We start from the raw sequence: 27,738 nt of genomic DNA on the forward strand, positions 1-27,738 counted from the left end.
CCGGGGACGCCTGGGCCCAGGCCGGTCCCGGCTCGGGCCACGCTGTTTCTGAGGCTGCTGATAACCGGAGCGGGCTGGCGGGGTGGCCACCTGGTGCCTGTGTATGCAAGCTATGCGGGCGCTTCTGTGTCCTCGCCCCCCCCCCCAACCTCACGGTCCCCTCAGGACTGCAAGCAGCCGGGGAGGCAGAGCCCAGGCCGCGCCCCCACCTCAGCCTCCCTCGCCAGGCGCTGGGTGGCCGCGCACTGGTGGCTGAGCCCCGTGTCCACGCTGCTGCTGGAGGGCCCGTGCAGGTGTCGGGGCAGCCGTGGCTGGCGACTGGACACACGACACACGGGACACACGGCACTGTCGGCACCAACCCTCAGGCCTCGTGCAGCCCCTCCGCCACGAGACCCCTGCCCGGGGGGCTGACAGCTCCGTGGCAGAAATAGCTCCTGCTGAGCACGGTGTGACGCGCGCGGAGAACTGGGGACGACTTACGCTTTGAGGACAGCCATGGCAGAGCGGGCGGCAAAAATAGCCCTGGGTTAGATTTAGAAGCTCACGGCTTCTGACAGCTTCCTGTGTTTTGATTGTAAAAATTCACACTTCACTTTCGAAACATCATTTCCTAAAATTATCAGCTCTGGCGTTTGTCCCGAAAAGACGACTCGCTTGCTTGCTCTCAGCCAAGGCGCTATCCTAAGGGCCAAAGTCCGGCCCCGGAGGCCGCAAGCGCCCGGCTTGCCCCGGCCCCAGCGCTGACTGTGCGCCAGGCCCGAGGGGCATTCAGGAATGTGGCCAAGTCCACGAGGGCTGCTGACCCCGAGCGAAGGCAGGGCTCTCCCGCAGCGGTGTGCGGAGCGGCCCTGGGGGCCCCCGCCTGCTGGCCCCATGGTCCAGGCCATCTGCCCCGCCACGTCCGCCAAGCTGCTCACCGGAATTGGACGCAGCTCTCCTGCTGTCCCGGGCCACCCCGCTGGGCCTCAGCGGGACGCCACACCCACCGTTCCAGGAATCCGTGTCCCCGTGCGGCACACACCACACCCCGGCGCAGGGTGGCGCTGCCGGGGAACGTGGGGCAGGGACTCACCCTGGAGGGGCCACCTTACTCCGCGGCCCGGGCAGGAGACTGCTCGGCCGGGGGTGGGGGAGCTCTGGGGAAGGGGCTCCCCAGGGGAGGCGGACGCGGCAGCCTGGGCTGCGAGCAGGTGGTTCCTGCGCCAGGCCCCTCTGAACCCCACAGCCTCAGCGTGGCTTTAGTGGCTAAGACAGAAACGCAGCAGGAAGCCAGGGAACAGGCGTGGCACAGGGCACTCTCAGCTGAGCTGCCGAGGCGCTCCGTTCTGGTGAAACCGACGTGCATTTCCCAAATCCCTGATTCGTGTCCTGGCGCCAATCATTCCGGAGGGCTCTGCCCCTCCTGCCGTGGGCTTCCGGCCCTTGGAGCTGTGTGCGCGGCCCCGTCGGGCTCTGCATTCCCACAGCAGACCCTCTGGCCTCGGCCTTCCTGACGTGCCCAGACTTCAAGACCGAGCTGAGACCCGCACAGTTCAGCCGTGTGACCCCCACCCCCACCCACCCCGTGGCCTGCTGACCCGCCCTCGGTCCCCGACGCACACCTTCAACACGGCTTTGCAGAAACTGTGCACATCAAGTGGGAAGTACTGTTTCTATCAAATTCTGGAGCCCCAGAGACCACAGAGAGGGGGACTCGATTCTGCCGCACACTTGCAGTTGGGTGAGACACGCTGAAGCTGCTAAGAGCCAGCACCCTCAATCCCCAGCACATGGCCCGGGAGAGGCGGTTCGGGGCGTCAGGACCTCCAACCCTGAGCACAGTGGAGCCCTGGGGCTCCGTTAGGCGCGTGGGCCCAGAGGGGAGGGCTCCACGCGGTCACAGCATTCCTAGGTCAGCTCTGCCCCGGCTGCTGGGAACCTGCAGGGCTTGTCCTGGCACCGAGACAGACGGTGAACGCCACCCCCACGCGGGGCCCACCCAGACACAGGTCACGGGATGCCCCGATGCGCATCTGTCTCTCCCCAGCCCTGTCACCAACCCCGTGCCTCCGCCCCCGCTGATCTAAGTCCTCCCCTTGCAAACCCCCGTAGGTTTATGATTCTGTCGTCTCTGCCCTTGGTCCAGGGCTTCACAAGAAACTGGGGATTTCCTGCTGTGGCCAAGAGTGGAGTCGGGGGGGAGCACAGCCCGAGGCCAGCAGCGGGCCAGCCTGAGCGCTGCCCTCTGGGTCCTGTGGCCCTGCCGCAGCCCTCACCCTCGTGGCCCAGGCCTATCAGCCAGAGACAAGAGCCTGCACCCTGTGCCCTGTGCCCTGTGCAGGGAGACGGGCGCTGGGGAAGAAGTCTCTGGAGCCCGGGGAAGCCATGTTTGCTGGACAGACCTGGTCACCAGGCGGACAGCAAGGCAACACGCAGTTTAGTTCAAACACCACTGATCACGCAAAACAAAAAAAAAAAAACAGAAAAATCTTACTGGGAAGGATGTTGGGATATCTGTTTTTGTCTCTGTTTTCTTCTTTGTTTGCCAGTTCAAACGTTCCCTGCACGTGTCCAGACGGCAGCGACTGGAAAACAAGGCAGAGTTAGCACCAAACTGTTAAAACCCAGGGCCGAGCTCAGCACGGCCCCCTGCCCAGCCCAGGGACCCCGCCCCTGCCCATCGTCTGTCCTGACCGCAGATCCTGCACCAGGCTTTGGGCAGAGAACGAGTGACACACAGATAAGTGAGGCCCACGGCGAGGGTCCCCGGGCTAGGGACAGCTGGGGACCCGAAGCTGTGGGGAGGCAGCGCTGGCTCCCGCCTCTCCACCCACAGAACACATCGTCTGCGGGACAGATGGACCGGCCAGGGCGGAGCTCTGACCCCGGGACACAGGAGCAGAGGCGGTGTGCGAGGGAGTTGAGAACAGGAAGCTGTGACTTTGGGGTGGGGGCGGAGAGTGAGCTGTGATCCCGGGACGCAGAGGGGCAGGAAAGGGAGTGACCGAGACACAGTTCTGTTCTTGCTCAGGACCCGGGTGTGCCCGTGACCCAGCGGCATTGGCTGGATTGGGAGCTGGTGAGGAGAGGACACTGAACTGGCACCCATGTCACCAGGACCCCAGGGAGTCCATGTCACCAGCATGAAGCCCCGCCCTCACGGACCCCCTAGCTCAGATGAGGAGGTTGAGGTGTGAAACCAACACTTTGCTTAGAGGCTAGAACCAATGAGCTACCCAGCTGGGTGCAACCGCAGTGCCCTGTCTTCTAGAACTTTCTACCCCTGGAGCTGCCCACCTCTGATCCTTGCCAGGCCCCAGCTACCTTGTGTTTGCTCAGGGCTGGCACCTGCTCCATGCTCACGGGAGCTCCTCTCAGGGCACAGTGAGAATCTTCGGAACCCCACGGCACCCCATTTAACATTTCCACTGGCCAGACCCAGGGTCCCCTGGGACTCAAGAAGCGGCAACATTTACTGTGCCAGGGACAGTGGCCGGGCCAGGCCGCCTGCCCTCAGCCTCCACAGCGCTTCTGTTGCGTGGTGACAGTGGACAAGGCCTAATCTCTGTACAGTTTTTCTGGATAGTTAACACTGCTCCAAAAACAAAGCCTATGGGGCCAGCACTGTGGTGTAGCACATAAAGCCGTCGCCTGCAGTGCCAGCATCCCTTACAGGTGCCGGTTCAAGTCTCGGCTGCTCCACTTCCAATCCAGCTCTCTGCTGTGGCCTGGGAGAGCGGTAGACAATGGCCCAAGTGCTTGGGTCCCTGCACCCACGTGGGAGACCCAGAAGAAGCTCCTGGCTCCTGGCTTCAGATCAGCCCAGCCCTGGCTGTTGCAGCCATCTGGGGAGTGAACCAGCGGATCAAGACAGCCCCCCCCCCCGCGCCTCTGCCTCTTTGTAACTCTGCCTTTCAAATAAATAAGTTTTTTTAAAAAGTAGCCTATTGACAACAATCGTGTGAGAAATTGAGCAACTTCCTTCCTCCCAGGTGGGCAAGGGGCTCAGTGTGGTGGGTGGAGGCGTGGCCACAGGGGCCTGAATGGCAAGGAGGGGCCAGGCTCTGACACCCCCCCAGCTGTGTAGCAAGAGGCCCCCGTTGTCCCAGCAGGCATCAGGCCGGTTCTGCTTTGTGTATCACTGGGTTGGTCCCAGGAGCGGGCTAGCAATACCTTGCTGGGACAGGGGTGGGAAGAGCCTGTCTGGAGATGGGGCTCCCCCTCCCCACCCTCCCCGGGGCCCGTGATCCATCCTTGTGGGGTCTCTCCAGGGCCTGTGAAGGGACTCAGTGGTGGACGTGCCGACGTTGCCCTGAGAGGGACTCGCGTGCTGCCTGCTGCTTTCTTTTTTTTTCTTTTTCTTTTTTTAAAGATTTATTATTTTACTTGAAAACCACAGTTACACACAGAGAGAAGGAGAGGCAGAGAAAGAGAGAGAGAGGAAGGAAGGGAGGAAGGGAGGTCATCGGCTGGTTCACTCCCCAATTGGCTGCAATGGGCAGAGCTGTGCAGATCCGAAGCCAGGAGACAGGAGCTTCCTCCAGGTCTCCCAAGTGGGTGCAGGGGCCCAAGGACTTGGGCCATCTTCTACTGCTTTCCCAGGCCACAGCAGAGAGCTGGATCAGAAGTGGAGCAGCCGGGTCTCGAACCAGCACCCATACGGGATGCCAGCACTGCAAGTGGCAGCTTTACCCACTACGCTACAGTGCCGGCTCCAACTGCCTGCTGCTTTCTCTCACTTACATGTCACTCAAGCCCTACAGGGGTGCAGGGTGCCCCCATTTCACGGATGAGGAGACTGAGGCAGACCGGGTAAGTACCTTTCCCAAGCCCTCCAGGCTGGCTCCAGCATTCACCCCACCGCACCGACCCCAAAACCAAGCACGTGTTATCCTCCTCAGGAGTACCAGCATTGCCTGTCCCGACTCGGCCCGATGGAGTACTTGAGGCTCCTCTCTGCCGCTCCTGCGGCTTCTGGGAGAGGAACTCCGGCCAGCAGGCAGGGAAAGAGCCGGGCGGGGTGGGGCAGGAGGAGAGCCAAACTCAGGCAGGGAAAGAGCGGGGCGGGGTGGGGCAGGAGGAGAGCCAAACTCAGGCAGGGAAAGAGCGGGGCGGGGTGGGGCAGGAGGAGAGCCAAACTCAGGCAGGGAAAGAGCGGGGCGGGGTGGGGCAGGAGGAGAGCCAAACTCAGGCTGCTGCTCAGGGCATCCGAGAGCCCGCTGGTCACGCAGCGCCAAGCAGCGTGTGCCAGGTCTCAGCGGCTGGCTCTGAGTCCAGTGCTCCTCCCTACACCAGATCTCGGCTCCGTCCGTGACCCAGCAGCGGGAGTCTGGAATCAGCTGAGGCTGTGCAGAGGCAGGGAGAGCGTGGGCTTTGGCTCAGGGCACCCAAACCCTCAGGAAGTGGGAGGAACAATCTTCTTATGTTGTATAATCTTTTTAAAGACTTATTTATTTATTTGAAAGTCTTAGTTACAGAGAGACACAGAAGCAAGAGGGAGGGAGGGAGGGAGGGAGGGAGGGAGGGGGAGAGAGAGAGAGAGAGAGAGAGAGAGAGAGAGAGAGAGAGAGAGTCTTCCATCTATTGCTTAACTCCCTAAATGGCCTCAATGGCTGGAGCTGGGCCAATCTGAAGCCAGGAGCCAGGAGCTTCTTCCAGGTCTCCACGTGGATGCAGGGGCCCAAGCACTTGGCTTGTCCTCCACTGCCTTCCCAGGCGCATTAGCAGGGTGACAGATTGAAAGTGGAGTAGCTGGGACTCAAACTGGCACCCGTATCAGTGGCAGTTGCACCACGGTGCTGGCCCCATCATGTTGTATATTTAAAAAAAGATTCCAAATGAATGCCTCAAATCCATGATGCCCCAAATGCTCAACTTCTGAATACTGACACAATCGGTTACTGGTGCCAGGAACAGGAGAAGTCCAGCTCATGCTGTCCTCATTGAACACTGTGCTGTCTGTGCTCGAAGAAGGCTTGTGTTGCTTTTGGCATTTTTAATCATTGCGTTAGAAGACAGCGATAGGCATTTAGCCTGGCGGAGAAGCCGCCTGTTAGGACTGCTGTGTCTGATTCCTGGCTCCGGCTGCTGTCTCCAGCTTCCCACCAGTGCTCTCTGAGGCAGTGGTACTGGCTAAGTGACTGGGCTCCTGCCCCCACGAGGGAGACCAGGACGGAGTTTCTGACTCCACCCCTAGGCTGCTGTGGGCATTTGGAGAGTGAACCAGCAGATGGGATTTCTCTCTCTCCCTCCAACTCTCTTTCAAATTAAAAAACAAATTGAGGATATGGCTTATCCTGAGCATTAAGCTTCCTTAAATACTGAGCCAGGCCCGGTTGCCCCTCTTCCAGGCCAGCCCTCTGCTGTGGCCCGGGAGTGCAGTGGAGGATGGCCCAAGTGCTTGGGCCCTGCACCCCATGGGAGACCAGGAGAAGCACCTGGCTCCTGCCATCAGATCAGCGCAGTGCGCCGGCCACAGTGCGCGGGCCGCGGCGGCCATTGGAGGGTGAACCAACGGCAAAGGAAGACCTTTCTGTCTCTCTCTCACTGTCCACTCTGCCTGTCAAAAAAATAAAAAGAAAAAGAAAAAAGAAAAAAAATACTGAGCCAGGGGCAGGTGCCTCCCCCCACCCCCTGCTCCCCGCCCCACCCCAAGAGGCTGCCCTCACTTTTGAGACAGGGGGGGGCTCGCTGCCAGCAGCCCCACCGCCAGCCTCCCTCCACCCAGAGAGAGACGAGCGTGAGGGGAAGTGGGGAGGAGGAGGGGCAGAGCCTCTGGCTGCAGACTTGGGCAGTTAGTTTGGAAACGCAGAATTAACTTTTCTTGTCAAGCTGAGATTGCAAGACAATAGTGCTAGGAGCTGTCTTTCAATCTGACCTAATTCCTCAAAAAAATAATTATAGAGGACACATTTGGAAACAATAAAAAGGAAGCAAGACAAAGGCAGACGAAACTTGTGCTAAAAAACAAGCACAGTAAGTTTAACCGCATCCCCACCTTCCCGGGCGCTGCAGCTGCCGCCGGTGACACGTCACTTGTCAGCTGCGCGTGTACAGAGCCCCTGCTTGACACCTGGCTGGTTGGGAGCCCACCCCTGAGCCGGGGGTCATTAAGGCAGCCCCACCCCCATGCCTCTGCGAGACTGAAGCCGGCTCAGAGCCGGCTGGGGTGGTGGACACTGCCCGCTGTGGGGCCCAGCACTCAGCACACAGCCGGGCACAAAAGCTGACGATGCCTCCGACAAAACCCAGAGCGTGACGGGATGAGCGTGGGAGATAGAACCCGAGAAAGCACTTCCTGGTGTCTGTCTGTCTGTCTGTGTCTCCATCAGGCCACACATTCGGCTGATTCAAAGTTAATGGGACATTAAATTAAGAATTAACGGGGCGGGCGCTGTGGCACAGGGGGAGGTACTAAGTAGGAGTAAAGGGAATCAATTTGCTCGCATGGGAAGGCCCCAGCTGGCCAAATCCTGGGCTGAGTCAGCCCTCCCCGGCCAGCAGAGACGGGGCCCACGCTTGCACGCACACGTATGGCTGCCCGAGGCGCAGCTGCCGTCCCCGCAAGGCGGTCCCCACGAGGGACCCGCATGAGGGATACCACTTGAAATCCACGGCTCTCAGCATGAGGCCGTCAGCCTGTGCTGGGCTCCTGGTCCCCCGAGCTCACAGCGTCTCTGCCCCTGCTGACCAGACACAGTTCTCAGGGTGCCTCAGCCGGCAGGAACCTTCCGGACGGCACACACACCGTCTTGTCTCAAACGAGGGCACCGCACTGGAAGCCAGCCCCACGGGAGCCGCTGCTGGGGACGGGGGCTGGAGTCGCGGGCCACCTGCACTGGACAGTGCCACGGCCCCCCTCCCCCCGGACTCACGTTGAACTCCTCGCGGAAGCGCTTGCCGTCGTCGGCGGAGCGCAGGCGCACCTCCTCCTCCAGCTGCTCCACGGGGATGGGAAAGTGCTTCTTGGGCCCCGAGGGAGACCGGCTCAGCAGCATCACCCTCTGCTGCTCTGTGGGTCAAAGGAGAGGGCGCCTTCAGCCACAGCCTGCCACACTCATCGCTGGACGGGCTGACAGCATTTCTGCAATGTTCCCCGGGGCTACGTGGGGTGGGAGCAGCTGGATCGGAGACCATCCTCATCCCCCCCTCTGTCCTCTGCTCAGAGCCCCACCCCCACCCCCTCAGAGACACCAAGACCCTTCTGGCTCCCTCACCCACCAGCCTCCCCTCCAGCTCGGCTCCCGGCAGGGAGGACGGCCCAGCGCACGTCCTGGGTTTGGAACCAGGGCACGCCAATCACAGACGTCCAGGTAGAAGTGCAGACGAGACTGGACATGCAGGGTGAGGGTCTCCCTCAGCCTCCCCTCCTTTGCACAGACGGCTCCTCACACCCCCCAGCCCAGAAACCGCGGGGAGCGGGTGCAAAAGGAGAAGCCAAGCCCAGATGGTCGGAGAGAGAGGCAGGAAGACGCCCCGGGCCTGTGCCTCTCTTTCTGGGACGTGAGCGCTGTTGACAGAGTCTACGTGAGAACTCGGCTGCCACACTCGCAGAGGGCCTGTCCCCACCTGCAGAGGTGGCTGGCGCCCAGCCAAGAGCTGCCGGAGACAGATGGGCCTGCGGTAGCAGGGCCCTGCTCCCCGCCGGCCGCACCCTCTTCCCGCCCATGGCCCGCAGAGGGGGCTCTGGGGGCCGCAGGTCCCGGAGCACTGCCAAGCTGCCGGCCTGCAGCTCGGCGGCCTGGTGGCTTCCAACCCCTCTTCTGCATTCTGACGGCACGGATGCGCCCCAGGCCCCAGTGAGGTAGGAAGCCAGCCACAGGAAGCTACAGCCACAGGCGTGAACCACTACTTATTGGTCTGTCTGCTGTGCCTGTCTCGGCCACCTCAGCACGGGGACAGGAAAACAGTGCAGCATTGAAGGCGGCATTTACAACTGAGAAACTGAACCTGGAGTTAGAGACAGCGCGCCGCCCTCCCCGACGGCACGAGACGCTCTGGGGGGCAGCCCCCCCCAGCTGGAGCCTGCCCTGGGGGGCAGCCCCCCCACCCCTCCCAGCTGGAGCCTGCCACGGGGCCGTTTCAGCTGAACCCGTGCGACCGTGAGGCCCACAGTCTCATCTTTGAAGTTCAAGGGCCTTTTGGAAAAATATTCTGAGTCAAAACCTTGCAGAAACGACAGGATGTGCGCAAAAGCCGCAGGCAAACGTCTCCAACGTGGCTTCCCACCGGAGGGGGAGCCCATCCTTGCAGAGGAGCGCTGAGATCCCCCAGAGATCGCACGCTCAGAAGCGTAACGACCGCAGGAGAATCCAGGCAGCGCCCATGACAGCGGCAGAGCGGGAAGAATTGGAGGTGCCCCCCAAAGATCAAAGCAAGCAAGCAACCGAAAGGCGCGTTTCCCGGGGAGCCCGGCCAGGCGGGGCCCGCTGACCTTGCTCTTCCAGGAGCCCGTTGGGCATCTTCTTGTCACCGCTGCTGACCACGGCTTTCCTCTGCTTCTTGAACCTTTGAGAGGCACAGACTCATTAGGGGTCCACACACCAGGCCTGCCAGGAGCCCCCCGCCGAGGGATACCCACCAGGTGAGCCGGGAGAAGCTCTTCCTGCTGCTCATGGCTGAGCCCAGCGCAGGCCTGGCCGACTGCGGCTCTCAGCCACGCAGCCCACGCCCCACGCCCCGAGGAAGCGCATTTCCTCATCCGAGCCGGCCGGGGGAGTCAGAGCCCAGGACACTCCTACCTAAAGAAGTAGGCGGCGGGCAGCAGCAGCAGGCCCAGCAGCAGGGGCAGCAGCAGCCAGACAAGCAGCGGCTGGGAGGCGCCGGCGTCCGGGGGGCCTGCAGCGGGGAGAGGCCTGTCAGGGCCCAGCAGTGTCGCCACTTCAGCCTGCCCTCCTGGGCGCCAGAACCTCACCACGGGCCTGGCCCTGGCGTCCGCCAAGGCCCATGAGGTGACCAACGGGCAGCTCTGCTGTGGCCGTGGACATCGACCACGAAACTGGGGCCGGGGGTGGGTGACGTGGCTTTGCCCAGGTCCCCCAGTGCCTGCCCTGTCCACTCCGGGGGCAGAGGAGGGAGGGGCGCCTCAGCTCTCAGGCTGTCCGCTGGGGCAGGACGTCAATCGTCAAGCTAGCAGCCTGGCCCTGGGACTGGGTGGGGGCCCTGCAGGCCTGGTGCTGGGACTTGGCCGGTGCCCCCACCACAGCCTGTGCCAGGGCCACATGAGGAGCTGGGCCCAAGGCGCCACCTTTGCTCTCGGCCATCTTCACACTTGCAGGTGCTCCCCTCGGCCAGCGGCAGGTGCACACCTCCAGACATAGTGCAGCAGTCTTGTGACCGCCCAGCGCATGCTGCCGCCCCGAACCCCAATTCCAGAGGGCCCTGGTGGCCTCATGGCCACCACCTCCTACGCCACCTCTTCTTACACTGCCTGGCTCTTCCTGCTCCTCCCCAGTGGGCCACGCGCCCCCTCAGAACATTCCCGTTCCCCAAGGACTATCCCGAATGCCCCCTCCTCCAGGAAGCCCACCTGGCTCCTCTCCTGTGGATCCAGAGGGGCTCTGGACACCTCGGAGTGCACACCCCACACTTCCAGCAGTGAGCAGGCTCGCTGGGGACTGCCTCGCCCCCCACCCCCACCCCCAGCCTGCCCCATTTCTGTGGAAGCCCCTTGAAGACACTCGCTGAGCTCCACCACGAAGCACCGGGCACCATTCCGGAACACAGGGGGCTCGGCGTACGTCCTCTGGAGGGCAACCCAGACCCTCTGGAGTGAGTGGCCCCGGGAGGGCTCTGCAGCCCACAGCTACCCCCTTCTGCCCCGGCACCTGCCATGGCATAGCGCCCCGGGGGTGTGACACAGCCTCAGACCTCCACACCTGCTCCAGAGAGCATCCCCGACCCCTGCTCTCGGAGCCGACCCCAGCCCAGGCTGCCCGGGACCCAGCTCGAGGATGGCGGTAGCTGTGCACACGCCCGAGTCAGCCCCGTCAGCCCCAGCTGCAGGCTACTGCCCTCCTCCCTCGGGGCCAGCACCCACTCTCCTTTCGCCTTGTGGGGCGTCGCCGGGTGAAACTGCCCACTGTGCATGGCACAGGGTCAGCCTCCGGGATCTGCTGCGGGTGGATCCGCTGGACGGGAGGAAGTGGGGAGGCCCCGCCTACTGCAGCCCACTTCGGGGGCCGGGTCAGGTGGCTGGAGGGTCCACGGGCCCAGCCTCCACATGCCCTCCTGACATGCAGGCTGCAGTGTCAGACAAGGAGAGCCTACAGATGACACGCCCCAAAGACCCCGTCCCAAACCAGGCATGGGAGGGGAGCTCTGGGAACTGGGTTCTCCCCACCCTGTCGGGCCCAGCATAGTGGGGTCTCGGGAAGGGGAGCCCGGAGCACCTGGGCGTCTCAATTTCCAAAAAGGTGAAGTCCATGGTTTTATGTAACAGCTTCCAAATTTTTAAGAATCTGCAAGTCATTCGATTTGAATACATTTCTTAAGAAAGAGTGCGGCCCAGAGGAAAACAAACACAAGAACAAAAACCTCGACACCTCTGCAGGCTGAGCTGTGTGCCCTGGACGCTCCTGTGCTCTGAACGGAATTCCAGGGTCACCAAGTTCACTTCCAGGGAGAGAGCACAGCCGGGTGGGATTGGGGGGAGAAGGGAGCCTGTCCTGGTGGCGAGCACCCGAGGCAGTCAGTGAGGACGGCCTCCCCTCGGCAGATGCGCGAAGCCCCACGGGGCAGAGCCCACGCAGGTGTTACCGGTCTGCCCACTGCAACTCGTGGACGCACACGTGTGCTTGCACATGCGTGTACAGACGGGTCCTGAGAACCCCGAGACCTCACTCCACTCATCCCCACAGCTCTCCTCCTGGGTAGCATCTGCTGTGGCCGAGGCCCGGCCAGCGGGGCAGGCAGCAGGCTTGGGGCGAGCGCTGGGGGCGGCCTGGCCTCAGGATCTAAGGAGTAAGGGCCGTGGGTGACACGCTTGTCTCTGGGTCTCTGGGGAAGGAAGGGTCGGCGTCCAGGCGGGGTAGGGGGCAGGGAGGCAGAGCAGGGAAGAGGGGACCCTTGTACGCCACTGTGCCCTGGGGCAGCCCCTGCTGGCGGAGCTCAGGGCCAGCAGTCGGCTGTCCTTGTCCTTGTCACCTCCTGCCCTCGGCTGGGTACATCTCTCCGCCCGAGTTACACAGCTAGAATTTCGGGTGTGTCTCTCCCGGGACTTTCTCCCATGAATTCCCACTCATCCACGTGCAGGTCTCCGCTCCTCCAGGGTTCCATGGATCCCAGGTACCCTTACTGAAGACGCACGAGGATGAGACTGATTCCAGCTGAAGAGGTCCTGCTCTTGAGACGTTTGCCGACACGGCGCTGCCGACCGGGAGCAGCACAGTCCCAGCAGCCCTGGGCGGCCCGCAGCCCGCCTCTCCCACGCAGCGCCTGGCAGGCCTTCCCCATTCTGTCTGAGCGGCTGCTTGGAATTCCGATTTTTGGACAGATCAAGTCTGGAAGGATTCGGGTTGTTTCAACACGTTTGCTGTTGCCTCTCATTCTGCAGCTTGCACACCTGCTCTGTGGCTCTCACAGGGCCTCTGGCGGAAGCTCCCGGAGCCCGTCCCTGTGCCAGCTCACACACTGCACCAGCGCTGGCACACAGCCTCCGCGCTCCTGGGAGCCACTTTCCCCTGGATATCAGCTCGCTTTTATTTGTTTACTTCAAAATTTCTTCACAGAGAGAGAGAGAATCTCCCATCTGCTGGTTCCCATCCAAATGCTTGCAAAGGCTGCGCAGGGGCCAGGCTGAAGCCAGGACCCGGGACCTCAGTCCAGGTCTCCCAGGGGGGTGGCAGGGACCCAGCCACCTGGCCACTGTCTCCTGCCTCCAGGCTCTGCAGTAGTGGGCAGTTGGAATCAGGAGAGCGGGTGGGACTCGAACCCAGGCACCCACACAGGGGATGCCAGTGTCTTAATCAGCATCTTAAACACTAAGTCAAAGAACCTGTTCCAGGAATCCTTTTTAAGTTCGCCAGTCTGGTAAGTAAAGTAACATCTTTCCATAAGTGAAGTTCACCAGATATTTGCAGTTTGCCTGGTGATATTCTGTAGCTGTTTTCCTCCTGTATCTTCCACATGTTAACTTCTAGGTGCTCCTGCGACAGGAGGAAACACCCTGCTACGCGACTGGCAAAGTTACCTGTGACTCCGTGAGTGCAGCAATGAGTCTCCATGAATACGTTCTGTCCGCTGAGCGCATGGCATGCTTGCCGGTTACTCTGGCACAGTGCGGCCATGTGTTATCCTTGCCAGCGCCCCTCCACCGGCCAGAGGTGCCGTCTGCACCTTGGCACCCAGGCCTGCTCCACGGGTGCTTGTGCGGGCCCCGGAGGAGGCTGCACCCGGGGGGAGACTGGCTTTGCCTCTGCTCTGGTGCTGAGGTCACAGGAGCCCGGCTCTGCCCTCGGCCATGATGCCAGCTGGTGCTCAGGGCATGGTGCGTAGGGCCCCGCGTGCCCACAGCGCCCCCTGCAGGAGTCTGTGCTGCGCTCCCGCGGGCCTGCCCCATCTGCCACAGGCGCTGCTGAGCCTGCAGCTCCTGGCTGTGCCCGGTGACCGGCGCCTGCACGGCACCACTGCCATCTCCCACCGCAAGTGGGGACACTGAGGTCTTGGGGGCTCAGGAAGCCAGTCAAGGCCGCCCAGGCAGCAGTGGCAGGGACGGAATCTGAACCTGACCATGTCTCTAGTCTGTTTCTTCCTCTCCCGCCTCCTCCTTTGTGCACAGTGTTTACGTTCCAGTGGTAAGATTCACAGGCCATCAGATCACCCGTGTTAAGCATTCACTTCAACGGTTTTTAGTAAATTCACATGGTTGTGCAGTCCTCACCATAATCCACTCTTAGAACCTTGCCATCGGGGCCGGCGTTGTGGCACAGCGGGTGAAGCCGCTGCCTGTGACGCCAGCACCCAGCTGTCCCGGCTGCTCCACTTCTGACCCAGCTCCCTGCTAACGTGCCTGGGAAGGCAGAGGAAGATGGCCCATGCTTGGGCCTGTACCCACATGGGAGACCTGGAGGAAGCTCCTGACTTCTGGCTTTAGCCTGGCCCATCCCTGGCTGTTGTGGCCATTTGGGGAGGAAGCCAGAGGACGGAAGATTCTCTCTCTGTCTCTGTCTCTGTCTCCTTCCTCTTCCTATGTAACTCTTTCAAATAAATAATATTAAAAGGAAAACGTAACACTGCCATCCCCCCTTGAGGCTGCCTGTCTTTGTTTACCACCTGTTGCTACCCCAGCCCCAGCAGCTCTGATCACTTCCTCCCTCCACACCTCCGCCCACTCAGCAACTTCCTGGCATCAGATCACACGGGGTGCTCTGTGTCCGCCTGCTTTCACTGAGCGCGGCCCTGGGTGCCTCCACGTCACAGGGGCCACGTGTGTCACAGGGGCCACATGTGTCAGAGGCCAGTGGTGTCTTCTTCATTCTCTGTTGTAACTTTTCAAAGAAGGGGAGAAGTGGAACAAGCTCCATGTGTCTGCCCCTCCTTGCTCTCGTGGTGGGGGGGCTGTTGCCCCGCCCACCTCCTGTCCCCACGTGTCCCCACGTGCTCGTTCCTGAGTTGCCTCCAGGCATCACGTGTTCCTGAACGCCCCAAGGGCAGCCTTCCACAGAGTTCATGCAAAATGTGTGTTATGAAAAGGAAAGCATAGATTTCAGTTTTTTTCTTTAAAATAAATGTACCTTTTAACTGCACTTTTCCACAGACTTTTTTTTCCCCCAGATTTGAGAGGAAGAGAGAGGCAGCGAGAGGGAGAGAGAGAATGTCCGTGTGCTGGTCACTCTCCCAAGTGCCTGCCACAGCCTCGGAGGAAGGCTGAAAAGCCAGGAACTGCACACGGCGGCGGGAGCCCAGGCACCTGAGCCATGCCTGCCGCCCAGGGTCGGCCTTTTCAGGAAGCTATGTGCGGCGCAGGTGCATCTCAACATCAGCTCCACCAAGTGCTGGCCCCTCTCCAGAACATTCTGAGGCTTCAAACGGAACCGTGTGCCACCATCTCACCTAAGATGAGCCGCTTATCCTTCCTCCCTCTGTCCCCACTGCGGGGCGCAGCTGAGAGGAAGCACTGCTGCAGAGGGACCGGCCCGCCCTTCCTGCCACCCTGTGGCCGCACCCCGTGGCCAAGCACAGGGGAGCCCTGGGTCGGGCTGGGGCGGGCACGGCCAGCACAGGGGAGCCCTGGGGCAGGCATGGCCAGCACAGGGGAGCCCTGGGGCGGGCTGGGGCGGGCATGGCCAGCACAGGGGAGCCCTGGGGCGGGGACGGCCAGCACAGGGGAGCCCTGGGGCGGGCATGGCCAGCACAGGGGAGCCAGGTGGTGCATCCCTACCTGAGGTCGCCGCGGTCCAGTTGCCGTCCGCTGCGGTGCTCTCGTTGCCCTGGAGAGCCCTGGTGAGCGGCAGGCTAAACCCCGCCAGCAGCAGGGGGCAGAGGGGCTCCATGGCGGACCTGCGGAGAAGCAGGGACAGGCTCAGCAGGGGCGGGGAGCGGCAGCAGAGCTCATGGGCCGTCAGGGCTCACGCTGAGCCCAGCACTCTGCCTGCGGCTTCAGGGTCGGCTCAGCTACGCGTGGTCATTGCCTCTACTTAGATTCACGCCCAGGAGAGCCCCGGCTCGGGGCGCAGCCTTCCCGGGCGGCAGCGAGGGCGAGTGGGCCCTCGAGCCCAGGGTGCTCCTGGCTATCCCAGGCCCCTCTGGAAGAAACCACTTCCGCTGACCCTGCTGGGCAGACCGGAGCCCCTCACATCCACGTGCCCCGCCCCCAGACCCAGCTCCTCGGTCAAGCTGGCCCTTCCAAGCCAGCACGGCCAGTGCCTTCCTGTCATTTCTCAGCGCCCTGTGCACTGTGTCAGGAGTCATGGCCCCCAAGGCCCAGCTCAGAGCCCCCCGGGTCTTCTAGAGGTCCTGGCCGGGCTGCAGGCCCCTCCTCCACCGATGACCCCCAGCAGCTGCCACTGCCCTTGCACCTGCTCCTGCTGCTATCTAACTGGGGGAAGCAGAGGCGAGCTCCCTCCACGAGGAGACGGGGGCTTGTCCTGACGAGCCTTCTGGCTGCTTGGGAATACTGAGTACTCACTGGGTGGTGAGTGGACCCCCGGGGGCAAAGTGACCCAACATGGACAAAGCCTCCTCCATGCAGGGCCCAGGCCAGCGGTGACATCAGAGCCCCATCTGGTGCCCCACTGTACCAAACACCTTAGGTGTCACTAAAGGTGACAGTGACAGTTCAACGGCAGGTGGCCGGGCAGGGGGTAGTGGGCAGTGGTTCCTGCCAGTGAGGGCCGGTGCTCACAAGGCAGGTGTGCAGTCGGCGTGTGAAGAGCCTTCTCCTGTTTCCCTTCCACTGAGCCCCGTCTGCAGTCAGCTGGGGGCGCCCGCTCCCCACTGTCAGCACCTTCCTGCACAACCTGGGGCGCCACTGGACCCGGCTTCAGAACGGAGGCCAGGAAACACTGCTTCCTTGGGCTGCTGGCTGGCGGCGCGGGAATGCATGTGACGAGAGAGGACGTGAACACGCCTGGAAGTCCTGATGCTGTTAGAGGAGACCACTGAGCACCTCAGTAGCCTGGGCCACCCAGGCGGTGACGCCAGGATTCCGCTTCTCTCCTGCCTCTCATCTGTAAGTGCTCGTCTTAGATTTATCAAGTGGGCGGTGCACACACGCCATCACTCTACTCTGAGATCCCAAGTGGGCCCTTACCTGCGTATCAGCCATACAGTAACAGCCCAAGGACTGGAAACCGGGGATAAAGACTTGGCCAAAGCCAGGCAGAAAGAGATGGAGGAGCCGTGATTTGAACCCTGGACCACTGGAGACAACCGCCCTCACCCCTGCTCCTGCCCCCCGGGCCTTCCACAACCCGCAGCTCTGCTCACACTGGCACAGGCTGCTGTTTTTAAAAATCTGCTGCTGCACCTGCCACCGTGCTGTCGATACACGTGAGCAATCCGGAGTGACCTGGTGGTGGGACTGAGTGCAGCTCAGAGGTGCCGACTTCCTCGTGGGAGATTCTTCTCACCTCACGCGTGCACTGATCACCCTCCTCTCCAGATGCTCAAACGTCTACCAGAAGGCAACACCCCGAGAAGGGGCTGTACTCAGGGGTCTGCGAGCGGCCACACAGTGGCGGGTGATTCTCCTCGGACGACCAGCAGAGGGCGGAAAACCCAGCAAACTACTAACCCACTGCCCCATGGGGACTTCCCTCTTTGTCCCACTTATATTCCAAGGCCAGGGGCCACTAAAGTGCTCGCACAGGCTACCTGGGGAGCACGGACACAAATCTTATGCAAATAATACTTGAAACAACAAAACACCCCTGCCGCACGCCCAGGATTTGTGCTTGGTGTTTCCCTGGGTGCCTACCGGAAGCTAATCGTGTGTTGCACACACCACCTCGAGAACCGAGATATTTAAAATAGTGGGTTACTAACAAAGGGGACTTTATTGCTTTTTTTTTTTTTTTAAAACTATTGGAGATGGAGAGACAGAGAGAGAGAGAGAGCGAGCACCTATCTGCTGTTTCACTCTCCAAACACCCACGATGGCCAGCACAGAGCCAAGCCGAAGCTGGGAGCAGGAATTCAAGCCAGGTCCCCCTGTGGGTGGCAGGGACCCAGATATCTGAGCCCTCACCGCTGCCTCCCGGGGTGTCCATTAGCAGGAAAGCCGCAGCCAGAGCAGGGGACTGAACCCAGGCACTGTGATGCGGGAAGCAGGCGTCTTACCAGCGAGGCTAAATGTCCACTCCCCAGCCTCTGTTTTCACTCCCTAAAAAGCCAACCAGTTATCACTCTGGGGAGAAATCGCCTTTCTCGGCCGCGGGGAGCAGAGGAGGGAAGTGCGGGGCTGGACGGAGAAGCCCTCCACGTGTGGTGTGGGGGGCTCGTTTCCATCAAGGACCCCCTACTAGAAGCACCTTGGGGCACTGCGGAGCCGCCCACCCGCGCCGTCTCCAGCTGTAGGACACAGACCCGTCTGGGCAGCGATCGAGCGGAAGTGAGACGCCGCGGACCAGCTCCGAAGGGAGCCCGAGCTGGTTGTCAGCTGCGGACACGGCCGGCCTTTGTCCCCCTGGGGGAGAAAGGAGCAGGCCAGGAAGGCAGGAGTGGAGGCCTGGGGCCAGGAGGGGCTGGGGGCGGCCCCACCCTCTCCGCGTGCTTCCTCCCCTCTCCCTGCCCCGGACACTAAGGCTCACGACGGAGGCCGTCCCTCCAGGGAGCCGCTGCTGGTGCTGTGTGCGGTGACCTGGGTGCTGGGCCTCTCAGCCAGCCTGGGAACCCCTGGAGGGCAGGGCTGCCGCCTGACCCAGCCCTCGCTTCTCCCCACTGGCCACCCTGGTGACAGGCTCCAGGCCTTCTGGGGTCAAGGAGCCATCCCTAGGCCAGTGCCTTGGAGCAGGAGCCACCCGCTGACCCCCTGCCCCGAGGGACCCCGCCGTGGTCTTCCCAGCTGGCTCTGGGCGTCTGGCAAGAACAGGACTGGGGCACACTGTCGCTCCCCCTCTTCGTGGAGGAACGACACAGGACCCTGCGCTGTTCTTTCGTCTGCTCGGCCCTCCCCGGGTTTGCTGCTGGTTCTTCCCGGGTTTGCTGCCGATCCTTCCACCTCCGTGGAAGGGCAGTTCCCCCTGCCACATTCCCCAGTTCCGCGGGGGAGCGGCACACCGCCGGCCGGCTCTCTCGGGGGCTGCACAGGTGTTCCTTCAGATAGATGTTCCCCTCAGATGTTCCTGGTGCATGTTGTCTCTCTCCTCCTTTATAGTCCTCTTCCGCCAATCCCAACTCTGCTGCCCACACGCCGAGTACGCTGCTCTCCTCCAATCAGGAGCAGGTCCTGCTGTTTATTGGTTGAACTGGAGGCAGCTGTGTAGAAGCTGTTTCCTCCTCTCCCAGCGCCATATTGTGGGAGAGCAGATGCATAGAATAAGTCTTAATTCCAGTAACTCAGTCTAGTCCGGGTTGCTCCCCACAGCACACTGCCCCCTGCAGCTCCAAAAGGGTAGTGTCCTCTCTCTGCCGCCCAAACCCGGCCGCGGGGCCACACAGGTGCGCCTTCCACGCTCAACGCTGGACAGAGCGGCTCCTTCGCGGGGAGGCAGGAGGCGGCCATCAGGGAGTCGTGATCAGGACTCAGAGTCGCTGAAGGTGGAGCCCAGGAGCAGGTGCCATGTGGCTTCATCCAACCAGGAAACTCACCCGCACTCCCGGGGTGGACGCGGAGCGCGGACGACAGGAATTCCGCGCGTCCCTAACATGCCTGCCTGCCGGCTTCTGGTGTCAGACGGGGAGCCCGCTGCGTAGCTCCGATTCTTTCTCAGAATCAAAAGCAACACATCTGCGCTCAGGAAGTCTACAAGCCCCTCGGGGCAGGAGTCCGCCCCGCGGCGGGGGCGCAGCGCGGCCGCCCACAGCCGGCGAGGGCCTGGCTCAGCCCGGCCCTGCCTCCTGCCAGCGCCCACCCGGGCAGCGGGGACGGCTCAGCCCGGCCCTGCCTCCTGCCAGCGCCCACCCGGGCAGCGGGGACCGCTCAGCCCGGCCCTGCCTCCTGCCAGCGCCCACCCGGGCAGCGGGGACGGCTCAGCCCGGCCCTGCCTCCTGCCAGCGCCCACCCGGGCAGCGGGGACGGCTCAGCCCGGCCCTGCCTCCTGCCAGCGCCCACCCGGGCAGCGGGGACGGCTCAGCCCGGCCAGCGGTGGGGGACCGGCGGGGCCCACTGGGCTGCAGGCTCCGGCTCAGCCTGGCCCTGCTGGAGTTTCCGAGTGAACCAGCGCGTGCAGGCGCTCTCCTCTCTCGATAAAACAGTCAAAAGTCAGCACCAGACCACGAGCAGAACGCTGGTCCGTGCAGGCTCTCAGCCCCGTCCGTTCCCGTCTGACGCATCTCCCAGTGTTTGCGGGCTTAGTTTTCCGCGGACGCGGCTGCAGTTTCCCACGTCAGGCTCGGTGCGCCGTCCTCTGCCTCACTGCGGCCTCGTCCTCGCGGCCCGCGCTGCGCCCGCCCCTGGACAGCTCCGATTTCAGTTACTGAGTCTCTAGAGGTTTCGGAGGCCGGGAGAGCTCTTTGCTTTTTCTAAAAGATTTATTTATCTGAAAGGCAGAGTTACAGAGAGGCAGAGAGAGAGAGAGAGAGAGAGAGAGAGAGTCACTCCCCAGGTGGTCACAACGGCCGGAGCTGCACCGATCCGAAGCCAGGAGCTTTGTCCGGGTCTCCCACGCGGGGGCAGGGCCAAGCACTGGGCCACCTTCCACTTCCCGGGCCACAGCAGAGAGCTGGGTCGAAGTGGAGCAGCCGGGACTCGAACCGGCGCCCACGTGGGATGGCGGCCCTGCAGGCGGTGGCTGCATCTGCAGCAGCGGTGCGCGCAGACAGCTCACCCACACGGAGCTGACCGCCAGCCTCCCTCAGCGGCTCACGCTGCGCTGGGACTGCCCAGAGCAGGGGACGGCGTCTCCAGCGAGGCCCTGACCCCGCACCGCACCGGGGTCTGCAGCTCAGCCACTGCTGACGCGCGCCTATCACAGGGATCAGCCACTGCTGACGCGCACCGATCTCAGGATCAGCCACTGCTGACGCGCACCGATCACAGGGATCAGCCACTGCTGGTGCACACCTATCACAGGATCAGCCACTGCTGACGTACACCGATCACAGGGATCAGCCACTGCTGACGCGCACCGATCTCAGGATCAGCCACTGCTGGTGCACACCTATCACAGGATCAGCCACTGCTGACGCACGCCTATCACAGGGATCAGCCACTGCTGACGCGCACCGATCTCAGGATCAGCCACTGCTGACGCGCACCGATCTCAGGATCAGCCACTGCTGACGCGCACCGATCACAGGATCAGCCACTGCTGGTGCACACCTATCACAGGATCAGCCACTGCTGGTGCACACCGATCACCGGGATCAGCCGCTGCTGGCACGCCTATGTGTGGACATGGACGTCCACGCTTCTGTTCTAGAGATGCACTATTCCCGAGTTGTGTGGACGCAACCACAGACGACGCGCACACTCCAGCCTCCCAGCGCGGGCCCGGCCCTGCCCACAGCTCCACGCTGACTCCAACAGTCTGCCTGCGGCCAGCGGCGCCCATGCTGAGCCCTCTCCTTGCATTCCCGTGACCTTGACCATGAGGTCGGAGGTTACCCTCTGCAGAAAGCGCTTCTAGGTCCACGGAACGGATGAGGGAGACGGAAGGACCCGGCCCTGGAATCCGATTTTCTGTTCGAAGGACGCCGGCTGCACCGGCCTCGGCTGAGGACTCGCGGAGCCCCGCCTCCGGGCCTGGACGGCGGTCAGCTGAGGGCTCGCGGAGCCCCGCCTCCGGGCCTGGACGGCCTTGGCTGAGGACTCGCGGAGCCCCGCCTCCGGGCCTGGACGGCGGTGGGCTGAGGACTCGCGGAGCCCCGCCTCCGGGCCTGGACGGCGGTGGGCTGAGGACTCGCGGAGCCCCGCCTCCGGGCCTGGACGGCGGTGGGCTGAGGACTCGCGGAGCCCCGCCTCCGGGCCTGGACGGCCTTGGCTGAGGACTCGCGGAGCCCCGCCTCCGGGCCTGGACGGCGGTGGGCTGAGGACTCGCGGAGCCCCGCCTCCGGGCCTGGACGGCGGTGGGCTGAGGACTCGCGGAGCCCCGCCTCCGGGCCTGGACGGCCTTGGCTGAGGACTCGCGGAGCCCCGCCTCCGGGCCTGGACGGCGGTGGGCTGAGGACTCGCGGAGCCCCGCCTCCGGGCCTGGACGGCCTTGGCTGAGGACTCGCGGAGCCCCGCCTCCGGGCCTGGACGGCGGTGGGCTGAGGACTCGCGGAGCCCCGCCTCCGGGCCTGGACGGCGGTGGGCTGAGGACTCGCGGAGCCCCGCCTCCGGGCCTGGACGGCCTTGGCTGAGGACTCGCGGAGCCCCGCCTCCGGGCCTGGACGGCGGTCGGCTGAGGACTCGCGGAGCCCCGCCTCCGGGCCTGGACGGCGGTGGGCTGAGGACTCGCGGAGCCCCGCCTCCGGGCCTGGACGGCGGTGGGCTGAGGACTCGCGGAGCCCCGCCTCCGGGCCTGGACGGCGGTCGGCTGAGGACTCGCGGAGCCCCGCCTCCGGGCCTGGACGGCCTTGGCTGAGGACTCGCGGAGCCCCGCCTCCGGGCCTGGACGGCGGTCGGCTGAGGGCTCGCGGAGCCCCGCCTCCGGGCCTGGACGGCGGTCGGATGAGGGCTTGTGGAGCCCCGCCTCCGGGCCTGGACGGCGGTCGGCCGAGGACTCGCGGAGCCCCGCCTCCGGGCCTGGACGGCGGTCGGCCGAGGACTCGCGGAGCCCCGCCTCCGGGCCTGGACGGCGCTTCCCTTCCGAGCGCAGCGCCCCGGGACCTGAGCAGGAGGCACATGGCCGTGCGATGCCAGCGGGAGGCAGGCGAGGCGGGGGCGCGCGCTTGGCCCAGCCGCAGGTGCAGGCTGACGAGCGAGCGTGAGGTTCTCCGGCTGACACGCGGCCTGCCCTTGCTGGCCCTGGTGGGCAGCCGCACCACGACAGCCCCCAGGCGGACGGCAGGTGTTCACTGCGTCGTGCAAATCACAGAATATCGCAACCCGACGTCCGCGTTCTTGAAAACAGATACTCAAGCTCAATAAAGTTTTTAATGTTAACTCGAGGGGCTGGCGCTGTGGTGTAGCGGGTAAAAGCCGCCGCCTGTAGTGCTGGCATCCCGTGTGGGCACCGGTTCAAGTCCCGGCTGCTCCACTTCCCATCCAGCTCCCTGCTGTGGCCTGGGAAAGCAGTAGAAGATGGCCCAAGTGCTGGGGCCCCTGCACCCGTGTGGGAGACCCAGAGGAAGCTCCTGGCTTCAGATCAGCACAGCTCTGGCCATTGCAGCCACCTGGGGAGTGAGCCAGCGGATGGAAGACCCCTCTCTCTCTCTCTCTCTCTCTCTCTCTCTCTCTCTGCCTCTCCTCTCTCTGTGTAACTCTGCCTTTCCAATAAATAAATAAATCTTTTAAAAAAACAAAGTTAATCTGAAATGCTCCTGGAGCGTAATTCGGATGAAGAGCTGTAGATTCACACTGTCCGAAACACGCCCACGCACAGAAGTTCAGAGCTATGGCGAAACCCCGAGTTCCTGCGAACACACCCAGCGTGCCGCTGCCCGCGTCTCAGGCCACAGCTCCAGTGGCCGGTGCAGCAAGTGGCCCGGCGGTGGCAGCCAGAAGCGGTCGGCGTCCCGCCCACTGCTGTACAAAGGCCTCCTCCAGCCGCCCGCGTCCTCCCAGGGCGCGCGAGACCTCAGGGACCTCCCCCAGGGCCACCGCCCCCAGCACGGCAGCGCCGCCCGGTGCTCCCCGGATTCCACGCCACGTGCATCTCGGGTCATCCCCTGCAGTTTAACCTTTACATGGACGGAAAGTGAAAGGGGACAAGGGGCCGAAGGGGAGCCCGTGCCGCCACAGGGCCCCGTGGCCCCTCGAGAGGACGCGGAGAAGGGAGGGGCCCTGAGCCAGTGCCGCTCCGTGGGCCGTCTCTTCCTTCTCCACCAAAGCGCCTCGCTCCTCCCCCTGGCCAGCCCCTTCCGTGTCTCACTGTCCTTTGGCTAGGGCTGTGGCTTGGGACACCTGCCTGTCCGGGACTGCAGAGCCAGGACCAGGCAGCGGTGTCCCCGCCCACCTCTCCTGGGCAGCGCAGGTTATGTGACGGTGAAAGCCAGCCAGAGGAAGCAAAGACAAAGAGAAGTGGTCAGGAAATGTCCAGCCCGGGGCAGGCAGCAGGGTCAAGGCCACCTTTGTGCGCTAATCCCTGAGCGTGGCCCAGTGTGACCCTTCTGGAAGAGAGCAGGGCCCCTGACGTCACAGGAGGGGCCGGGCCAGGAGCAGATGCAGGCACGTCCAGGACCATTACTTTTCATCAATTTTTTTTTTTTTTATTTTGTATGTGTGAGGCTTAGAGCCAGCCGGCCAGGGTGAGCTCTAGTCCTCTGGTTCATTCCACAGAGGCCCGCGGGGTCCATCTGGGTCTCCCATGCGGGTGGCAGGAACCCAGCTACTTGGCACCACCACTGCTTCCCAGGCTTCGCATTAGCCCAAGGCTGCAGCAGAGGCCACAGCCTGGCATCAAACCCAGGTACCCGAAGCAGGATGCCAGGGGCGTGGGGACCACCGGGCTGCGTGCCGGCGCCCCGCGGCTTCATTTAGCCGGAGCCGGGAGGGCGACTCGACTCCGGGCTCGCCTGTCTGGGAGGTGCTGAGGGTCAGGCGTGGGGCACCCACGGGGCAGGCTTGGGACGGGGACACTGCCCTGTGCCTTCCCTCGTGAACAGGGACGGGTGAGGAGGTGCCTGTGGGAGTGGAGGAAGGGTGAGAAGAAGGGGGAGAGCGGGATCGGGCAGGGTCCCCTGCGTGGCCCACCGCTAACGGCCCCCTGGAGGGGCAGCAGCCTCCGGAGCCCGGGACAGACGCGGGGAGGAGTGCCCAGGGCCTGCGGGCACCCAGACGCCGCCCCGCTCCGTGCCTTGAGCAAGATTCTTACTTTCAGTGCGCTGGGGAAAAATATTCAAATAAAGATGTTTTCAGGGTAAGGGAGAAACCAAATCCAGGCGTCCCCCAGGCTTCAGGTATGGACGCACTTACACGGATGACACAGGACTTAAATGAGAATCAGAAGAAAAACCTTAACAGCAAAACCTGCAGACCCAGCGTGGCCGGAAGCAGCCACGGCGCTCCTGTCCCCGGAGACGGGGCACGGGGCACGCTCTTCATCTCGGCTAAGGCTGGGCCGCGGCACGAGGGGAACCGCACACACTGCAGCGCAGAGGCCCTGAAACGTGACTGACAGGAGCCAGGACGAGAGGCTCCGTGCTGTCCCAGGCCTGGCAGGGACCTGAACTGGCCCAGGATGACCTCCAGGGTCTGGGCAAGGGGTCGGACTTCAGCGGATGCTGTCCTGTGTTCTTCGCTGGGGAAGAAGGCAGGTGAAGGCTGGGTGCTGGCCCTGGTGGGGGGATTGATGATTGACTGATTGATTCAGAGATGTGTGGGAGACCTGGCGACCCAGGAGGCCTTGTGGAGCAGGTCGGGGCTGCAGGGGCCGGAGGGGCCACTCAGGACGGGGGGCAGAGGTCTGGCTCCCCACTCAGGCTTGCTCCACACTGTGCAGAGGCCACCCTCAGTTTACTCATCTGTCAAGTGGGGCAACAGACCCATTGTTCTTTCTTCACTCAGCTGACCACGCGCTGCCCCTGCCGCCTCAGCATGGAGATGCCAACCTCTGGGGGGAGGAGAAAGCGTCAGAGGTCAGGGCAGGGAGGCCCAGCGCTGTGTCCCCACTAGGGGCTTGCAACCCTGGCCCTGGCCCCTGATGCTAACACAGTAACAGGGAGCAGCAGTGCATCGTCACAGAATTCAGGAATCTCGCATCCGTGGGTGGGGGGAGCTTGGGGGGGGGTATCCTACACCCCCACTCCTGAGGGCCCCGTGCACCCCTGTGGGTGGCATCAAGGAAACCCCTGCAGGCGCCGAGGTCAGCATGGGCCAGGGGTCTCCCGAGGCCGCAGGAAGGGCAGGCACGCGGCGGTGCCCGGCGGAGGGATGATTTCAGCCTCCGTGCACCCACTCCAGGGTGCGCACCCTGTGCTCTCGCAGGGGAGCGGGCAGGAGAGGACCCGCCTGCAGGAGCCGAGTGTTCTCCGAGCCAGCGACGAAGGCAGAACCATAGACGAGAGAACAAGGCCGCCTCAGACCCCGAAGCCACGCCCGACCTCACCGGCTCCCCGCCACCCTGCCTCTCACCAGTGACCATCCCGAGAGCGAGAAGCTGGGGGCAAAGTGAGGGGGAGGAGCCTCGGGCGGCTGGACTTTTAGCGCCTTGTGGAAGAAAAGCACCCTTCTTTTTTTTTTTTTTGACAGGCAGAGTGGACAGTGAGAGAGAGAGAGACAGAGAGAAAGGTCTTCCTTTGCCGTTGGTTCACCCTCCAATGGCCGCCGCGGCCAGCACGATGCGACCGGCGCACCGCGCTGATCCGATGGCAGGAGCCAGGAGCCAGGTGCTTTTCCTGGTCTCCCATGGGGTGCAGGGCCCAAGCACCTGGGCCATCCTCCACTGCACTCCCTGGCCACAGCAGAGGGCTGGCCTGGAAGAGGGGCAACCGGGACAGAATCCGGCGCCCCGACCGGGACTAGAACCCAGTGTGCCGGCGCCGCTAGGCGGAGGATTAGCCTAGTGAGCCGCGGCGCCGGCTGAAAAGCACCCTTCTTACCTTGAAGAAACAAGACAAGGACCCCCTGAACCCCTCCAAGGGGCCAGTCTGTTCTGTGCACGGAGCGACACAGAGCCACAGGCGAGAGGCAGGAGCTTGGTTGGGGTTGGGCCGCTGGACCCACACAGGCCTCGGGGCGCTTTGTGGTTCCACGAGCCAACCTGATTTTCTCTTTTAAAGAGGTCGCAAACACAGTGGACAATGCCAAGGTCCCCGGTTTCCCCGGATCTCCGAGAGTGACCCCTACTGAGCCCTTCCCGCCCTTGTAACAGCTGACCGTCATCTCCAGAACAAGGCAGCGCTGAATCCCGTCGTGGTGGGATGAAGATTCTGCTCTCAGACGTTGGATCCGACCAGAACCAAATTATTCCTACCGAGGAGGGAATCCATGGTTAAGGAAAAGGTTGCCTGGACCACAGCGAGCCGGTCAGCAGCGGCCCCATCCCGGCTCAGTCTCGCTGACCTTTGCCATCAGGGCACGGTCCGTGTGCACAGCGGTGGGCCACTCCCCGAGGCTCTTCCACGCTCCTCACTCTGGTAACCGCACATCAGTGATGTGCTCAGGTGCTACCGCCTGTCTAGGTGACCACAGGCTCGATGCTGACTCGAGAGCTTGGTGGTTTCTTTCGGACTCCACCGCTGTCTCCCTGGGGTGGGCGCTGTCTGTGCGGCTCTCCAGGGCAGGCGTCCTGGCCTCCTTCACTTCGAAGTCTCCCCAGCCTCCCAAGCCCCTTGCCAACCACCACCCCTGGGAACTCTGCTGTCACCCACCAGCCTTGGGGCTCAGGACATCATGTCCCGGCTGGAGGTGGCAGCTGGCAGCCTGCTGCTGTCGGGGTTCTCTGTTCCTGTCTGAACTGGAACAGGAGGTCCCAGAGTCAGGGCCACTCAGGTTGTGTGTCTCCTAGAGGAACCATGGGGACGGGGCAGAGCTGCCACAGTGCCCTCTCCCCTCAGGGAAATTGTAGGGGTGCTACCAGGAGACAAGTGGGGAGCTCATGCCTCTGATGGGGGCAGACATCCCAGGGCAGGGGCAGGAGGGCCCCTGCACTTCTCCGGTCATCGGCCCTGAAACCGCTGGTGCCTCCTGGTATGGAGTGAGCTGCATTTCACCAAAACCCCTGAGGACACTCGGCAGGGCTGTGTGCTCCCCCTGCAGGTGCAGAAAGGTCGTGTGAGTCACAGCCCCCCTTTTCCTGGATCCTGGAGGCAGCCCTGGCCCTGCCCTTAATCACCGTGGCCCTGGCTGAGAAGCGCACCTTGGGCAGCAGGTGCGCCGATGCAGGAGCGGCCTGGGCTTGAGGGGGGCTTTGCTCCAGCTCTCTGGGGCTTCAGAATGTGGGAGACCACTTCCTCTACTGTGTGACTTTCATTCGGCTTTATCTGGGCTGAGTCGGCAAATCAGTCTTCAAACAGGATGCAAGAATGAACCAGTACTTCCATCACCACTTCCAGGGGGAGACGCCGGGATGG

The 27,738-nt window shown here is 63.1% G+C and overlaps 1 protein-coding gene across 10 annotated transcripts in view; it reads right to left on the reverse strand.

The window, feature by feature from the left end:
• The window catches only part of PTPRE (protein tyrosine phosphatase receptor type E), a 158,101-nt gene that overhangs the window by 27,322 nt on the left and 103,041 nt on the right, over positions 1-27,738 (reverse strand). For 5 of the 10 annotated variants that reach the window (XM_051833517.3, XM_089313811.1, XM_089313812.1 and 2 more), the window contains 5 exons: positions 15,362-15,480; positions 9,723-9,819; positions 9,416-9,489; positions 7,857-7,993; positions 2,477-2,567 (listed from right to left, as the gene is read on the reverse strand). In XM_051833517.3, the coding sequence (XP_051689477.1) occupies positions 2,477-2,567; positions 7,857-7,993; positions 9,416-9,489; positions 9,723-9,819; positions 15,362-15,473 (511 nt within the window). In that variant the 5' untranslated portion in view covers positions 15,474-15,480. Of the gene's footprint in view, positions 1-2,476; positions 2,568-7,856; positions 7,994-8,202; positions 8,482-8,550; positions 8,806-9,415; positions 9,490-9,562; positions 9,699-9,722; positions 9,820-15,361; positions 15,481-21,187; positions 21,356-27,738 lie in introns of those variants that run through there. The other 5 variants (XM_089313813.1, XM_070058283.2, XM_051833516.3 and 2 more) reach the window with 5 other exon arrangements.

Source organism: Oryctolagus cuniculus, chromosome 15 (assembly GCF_051225735.1).
Source record: "Oryctolagus cuniculus isolate XC-2025 breed Fujian yellow rabbit chromosome 15, ASM5122573v1, whole genome shotgun sequence".
Classification (NCBI taxonomy): Eukaryota; Metazoa; Chordata; class Mammalia; order Lagomorpha; family Leporidae; genus Oryctolagus; species Oryctolagus cuniculus.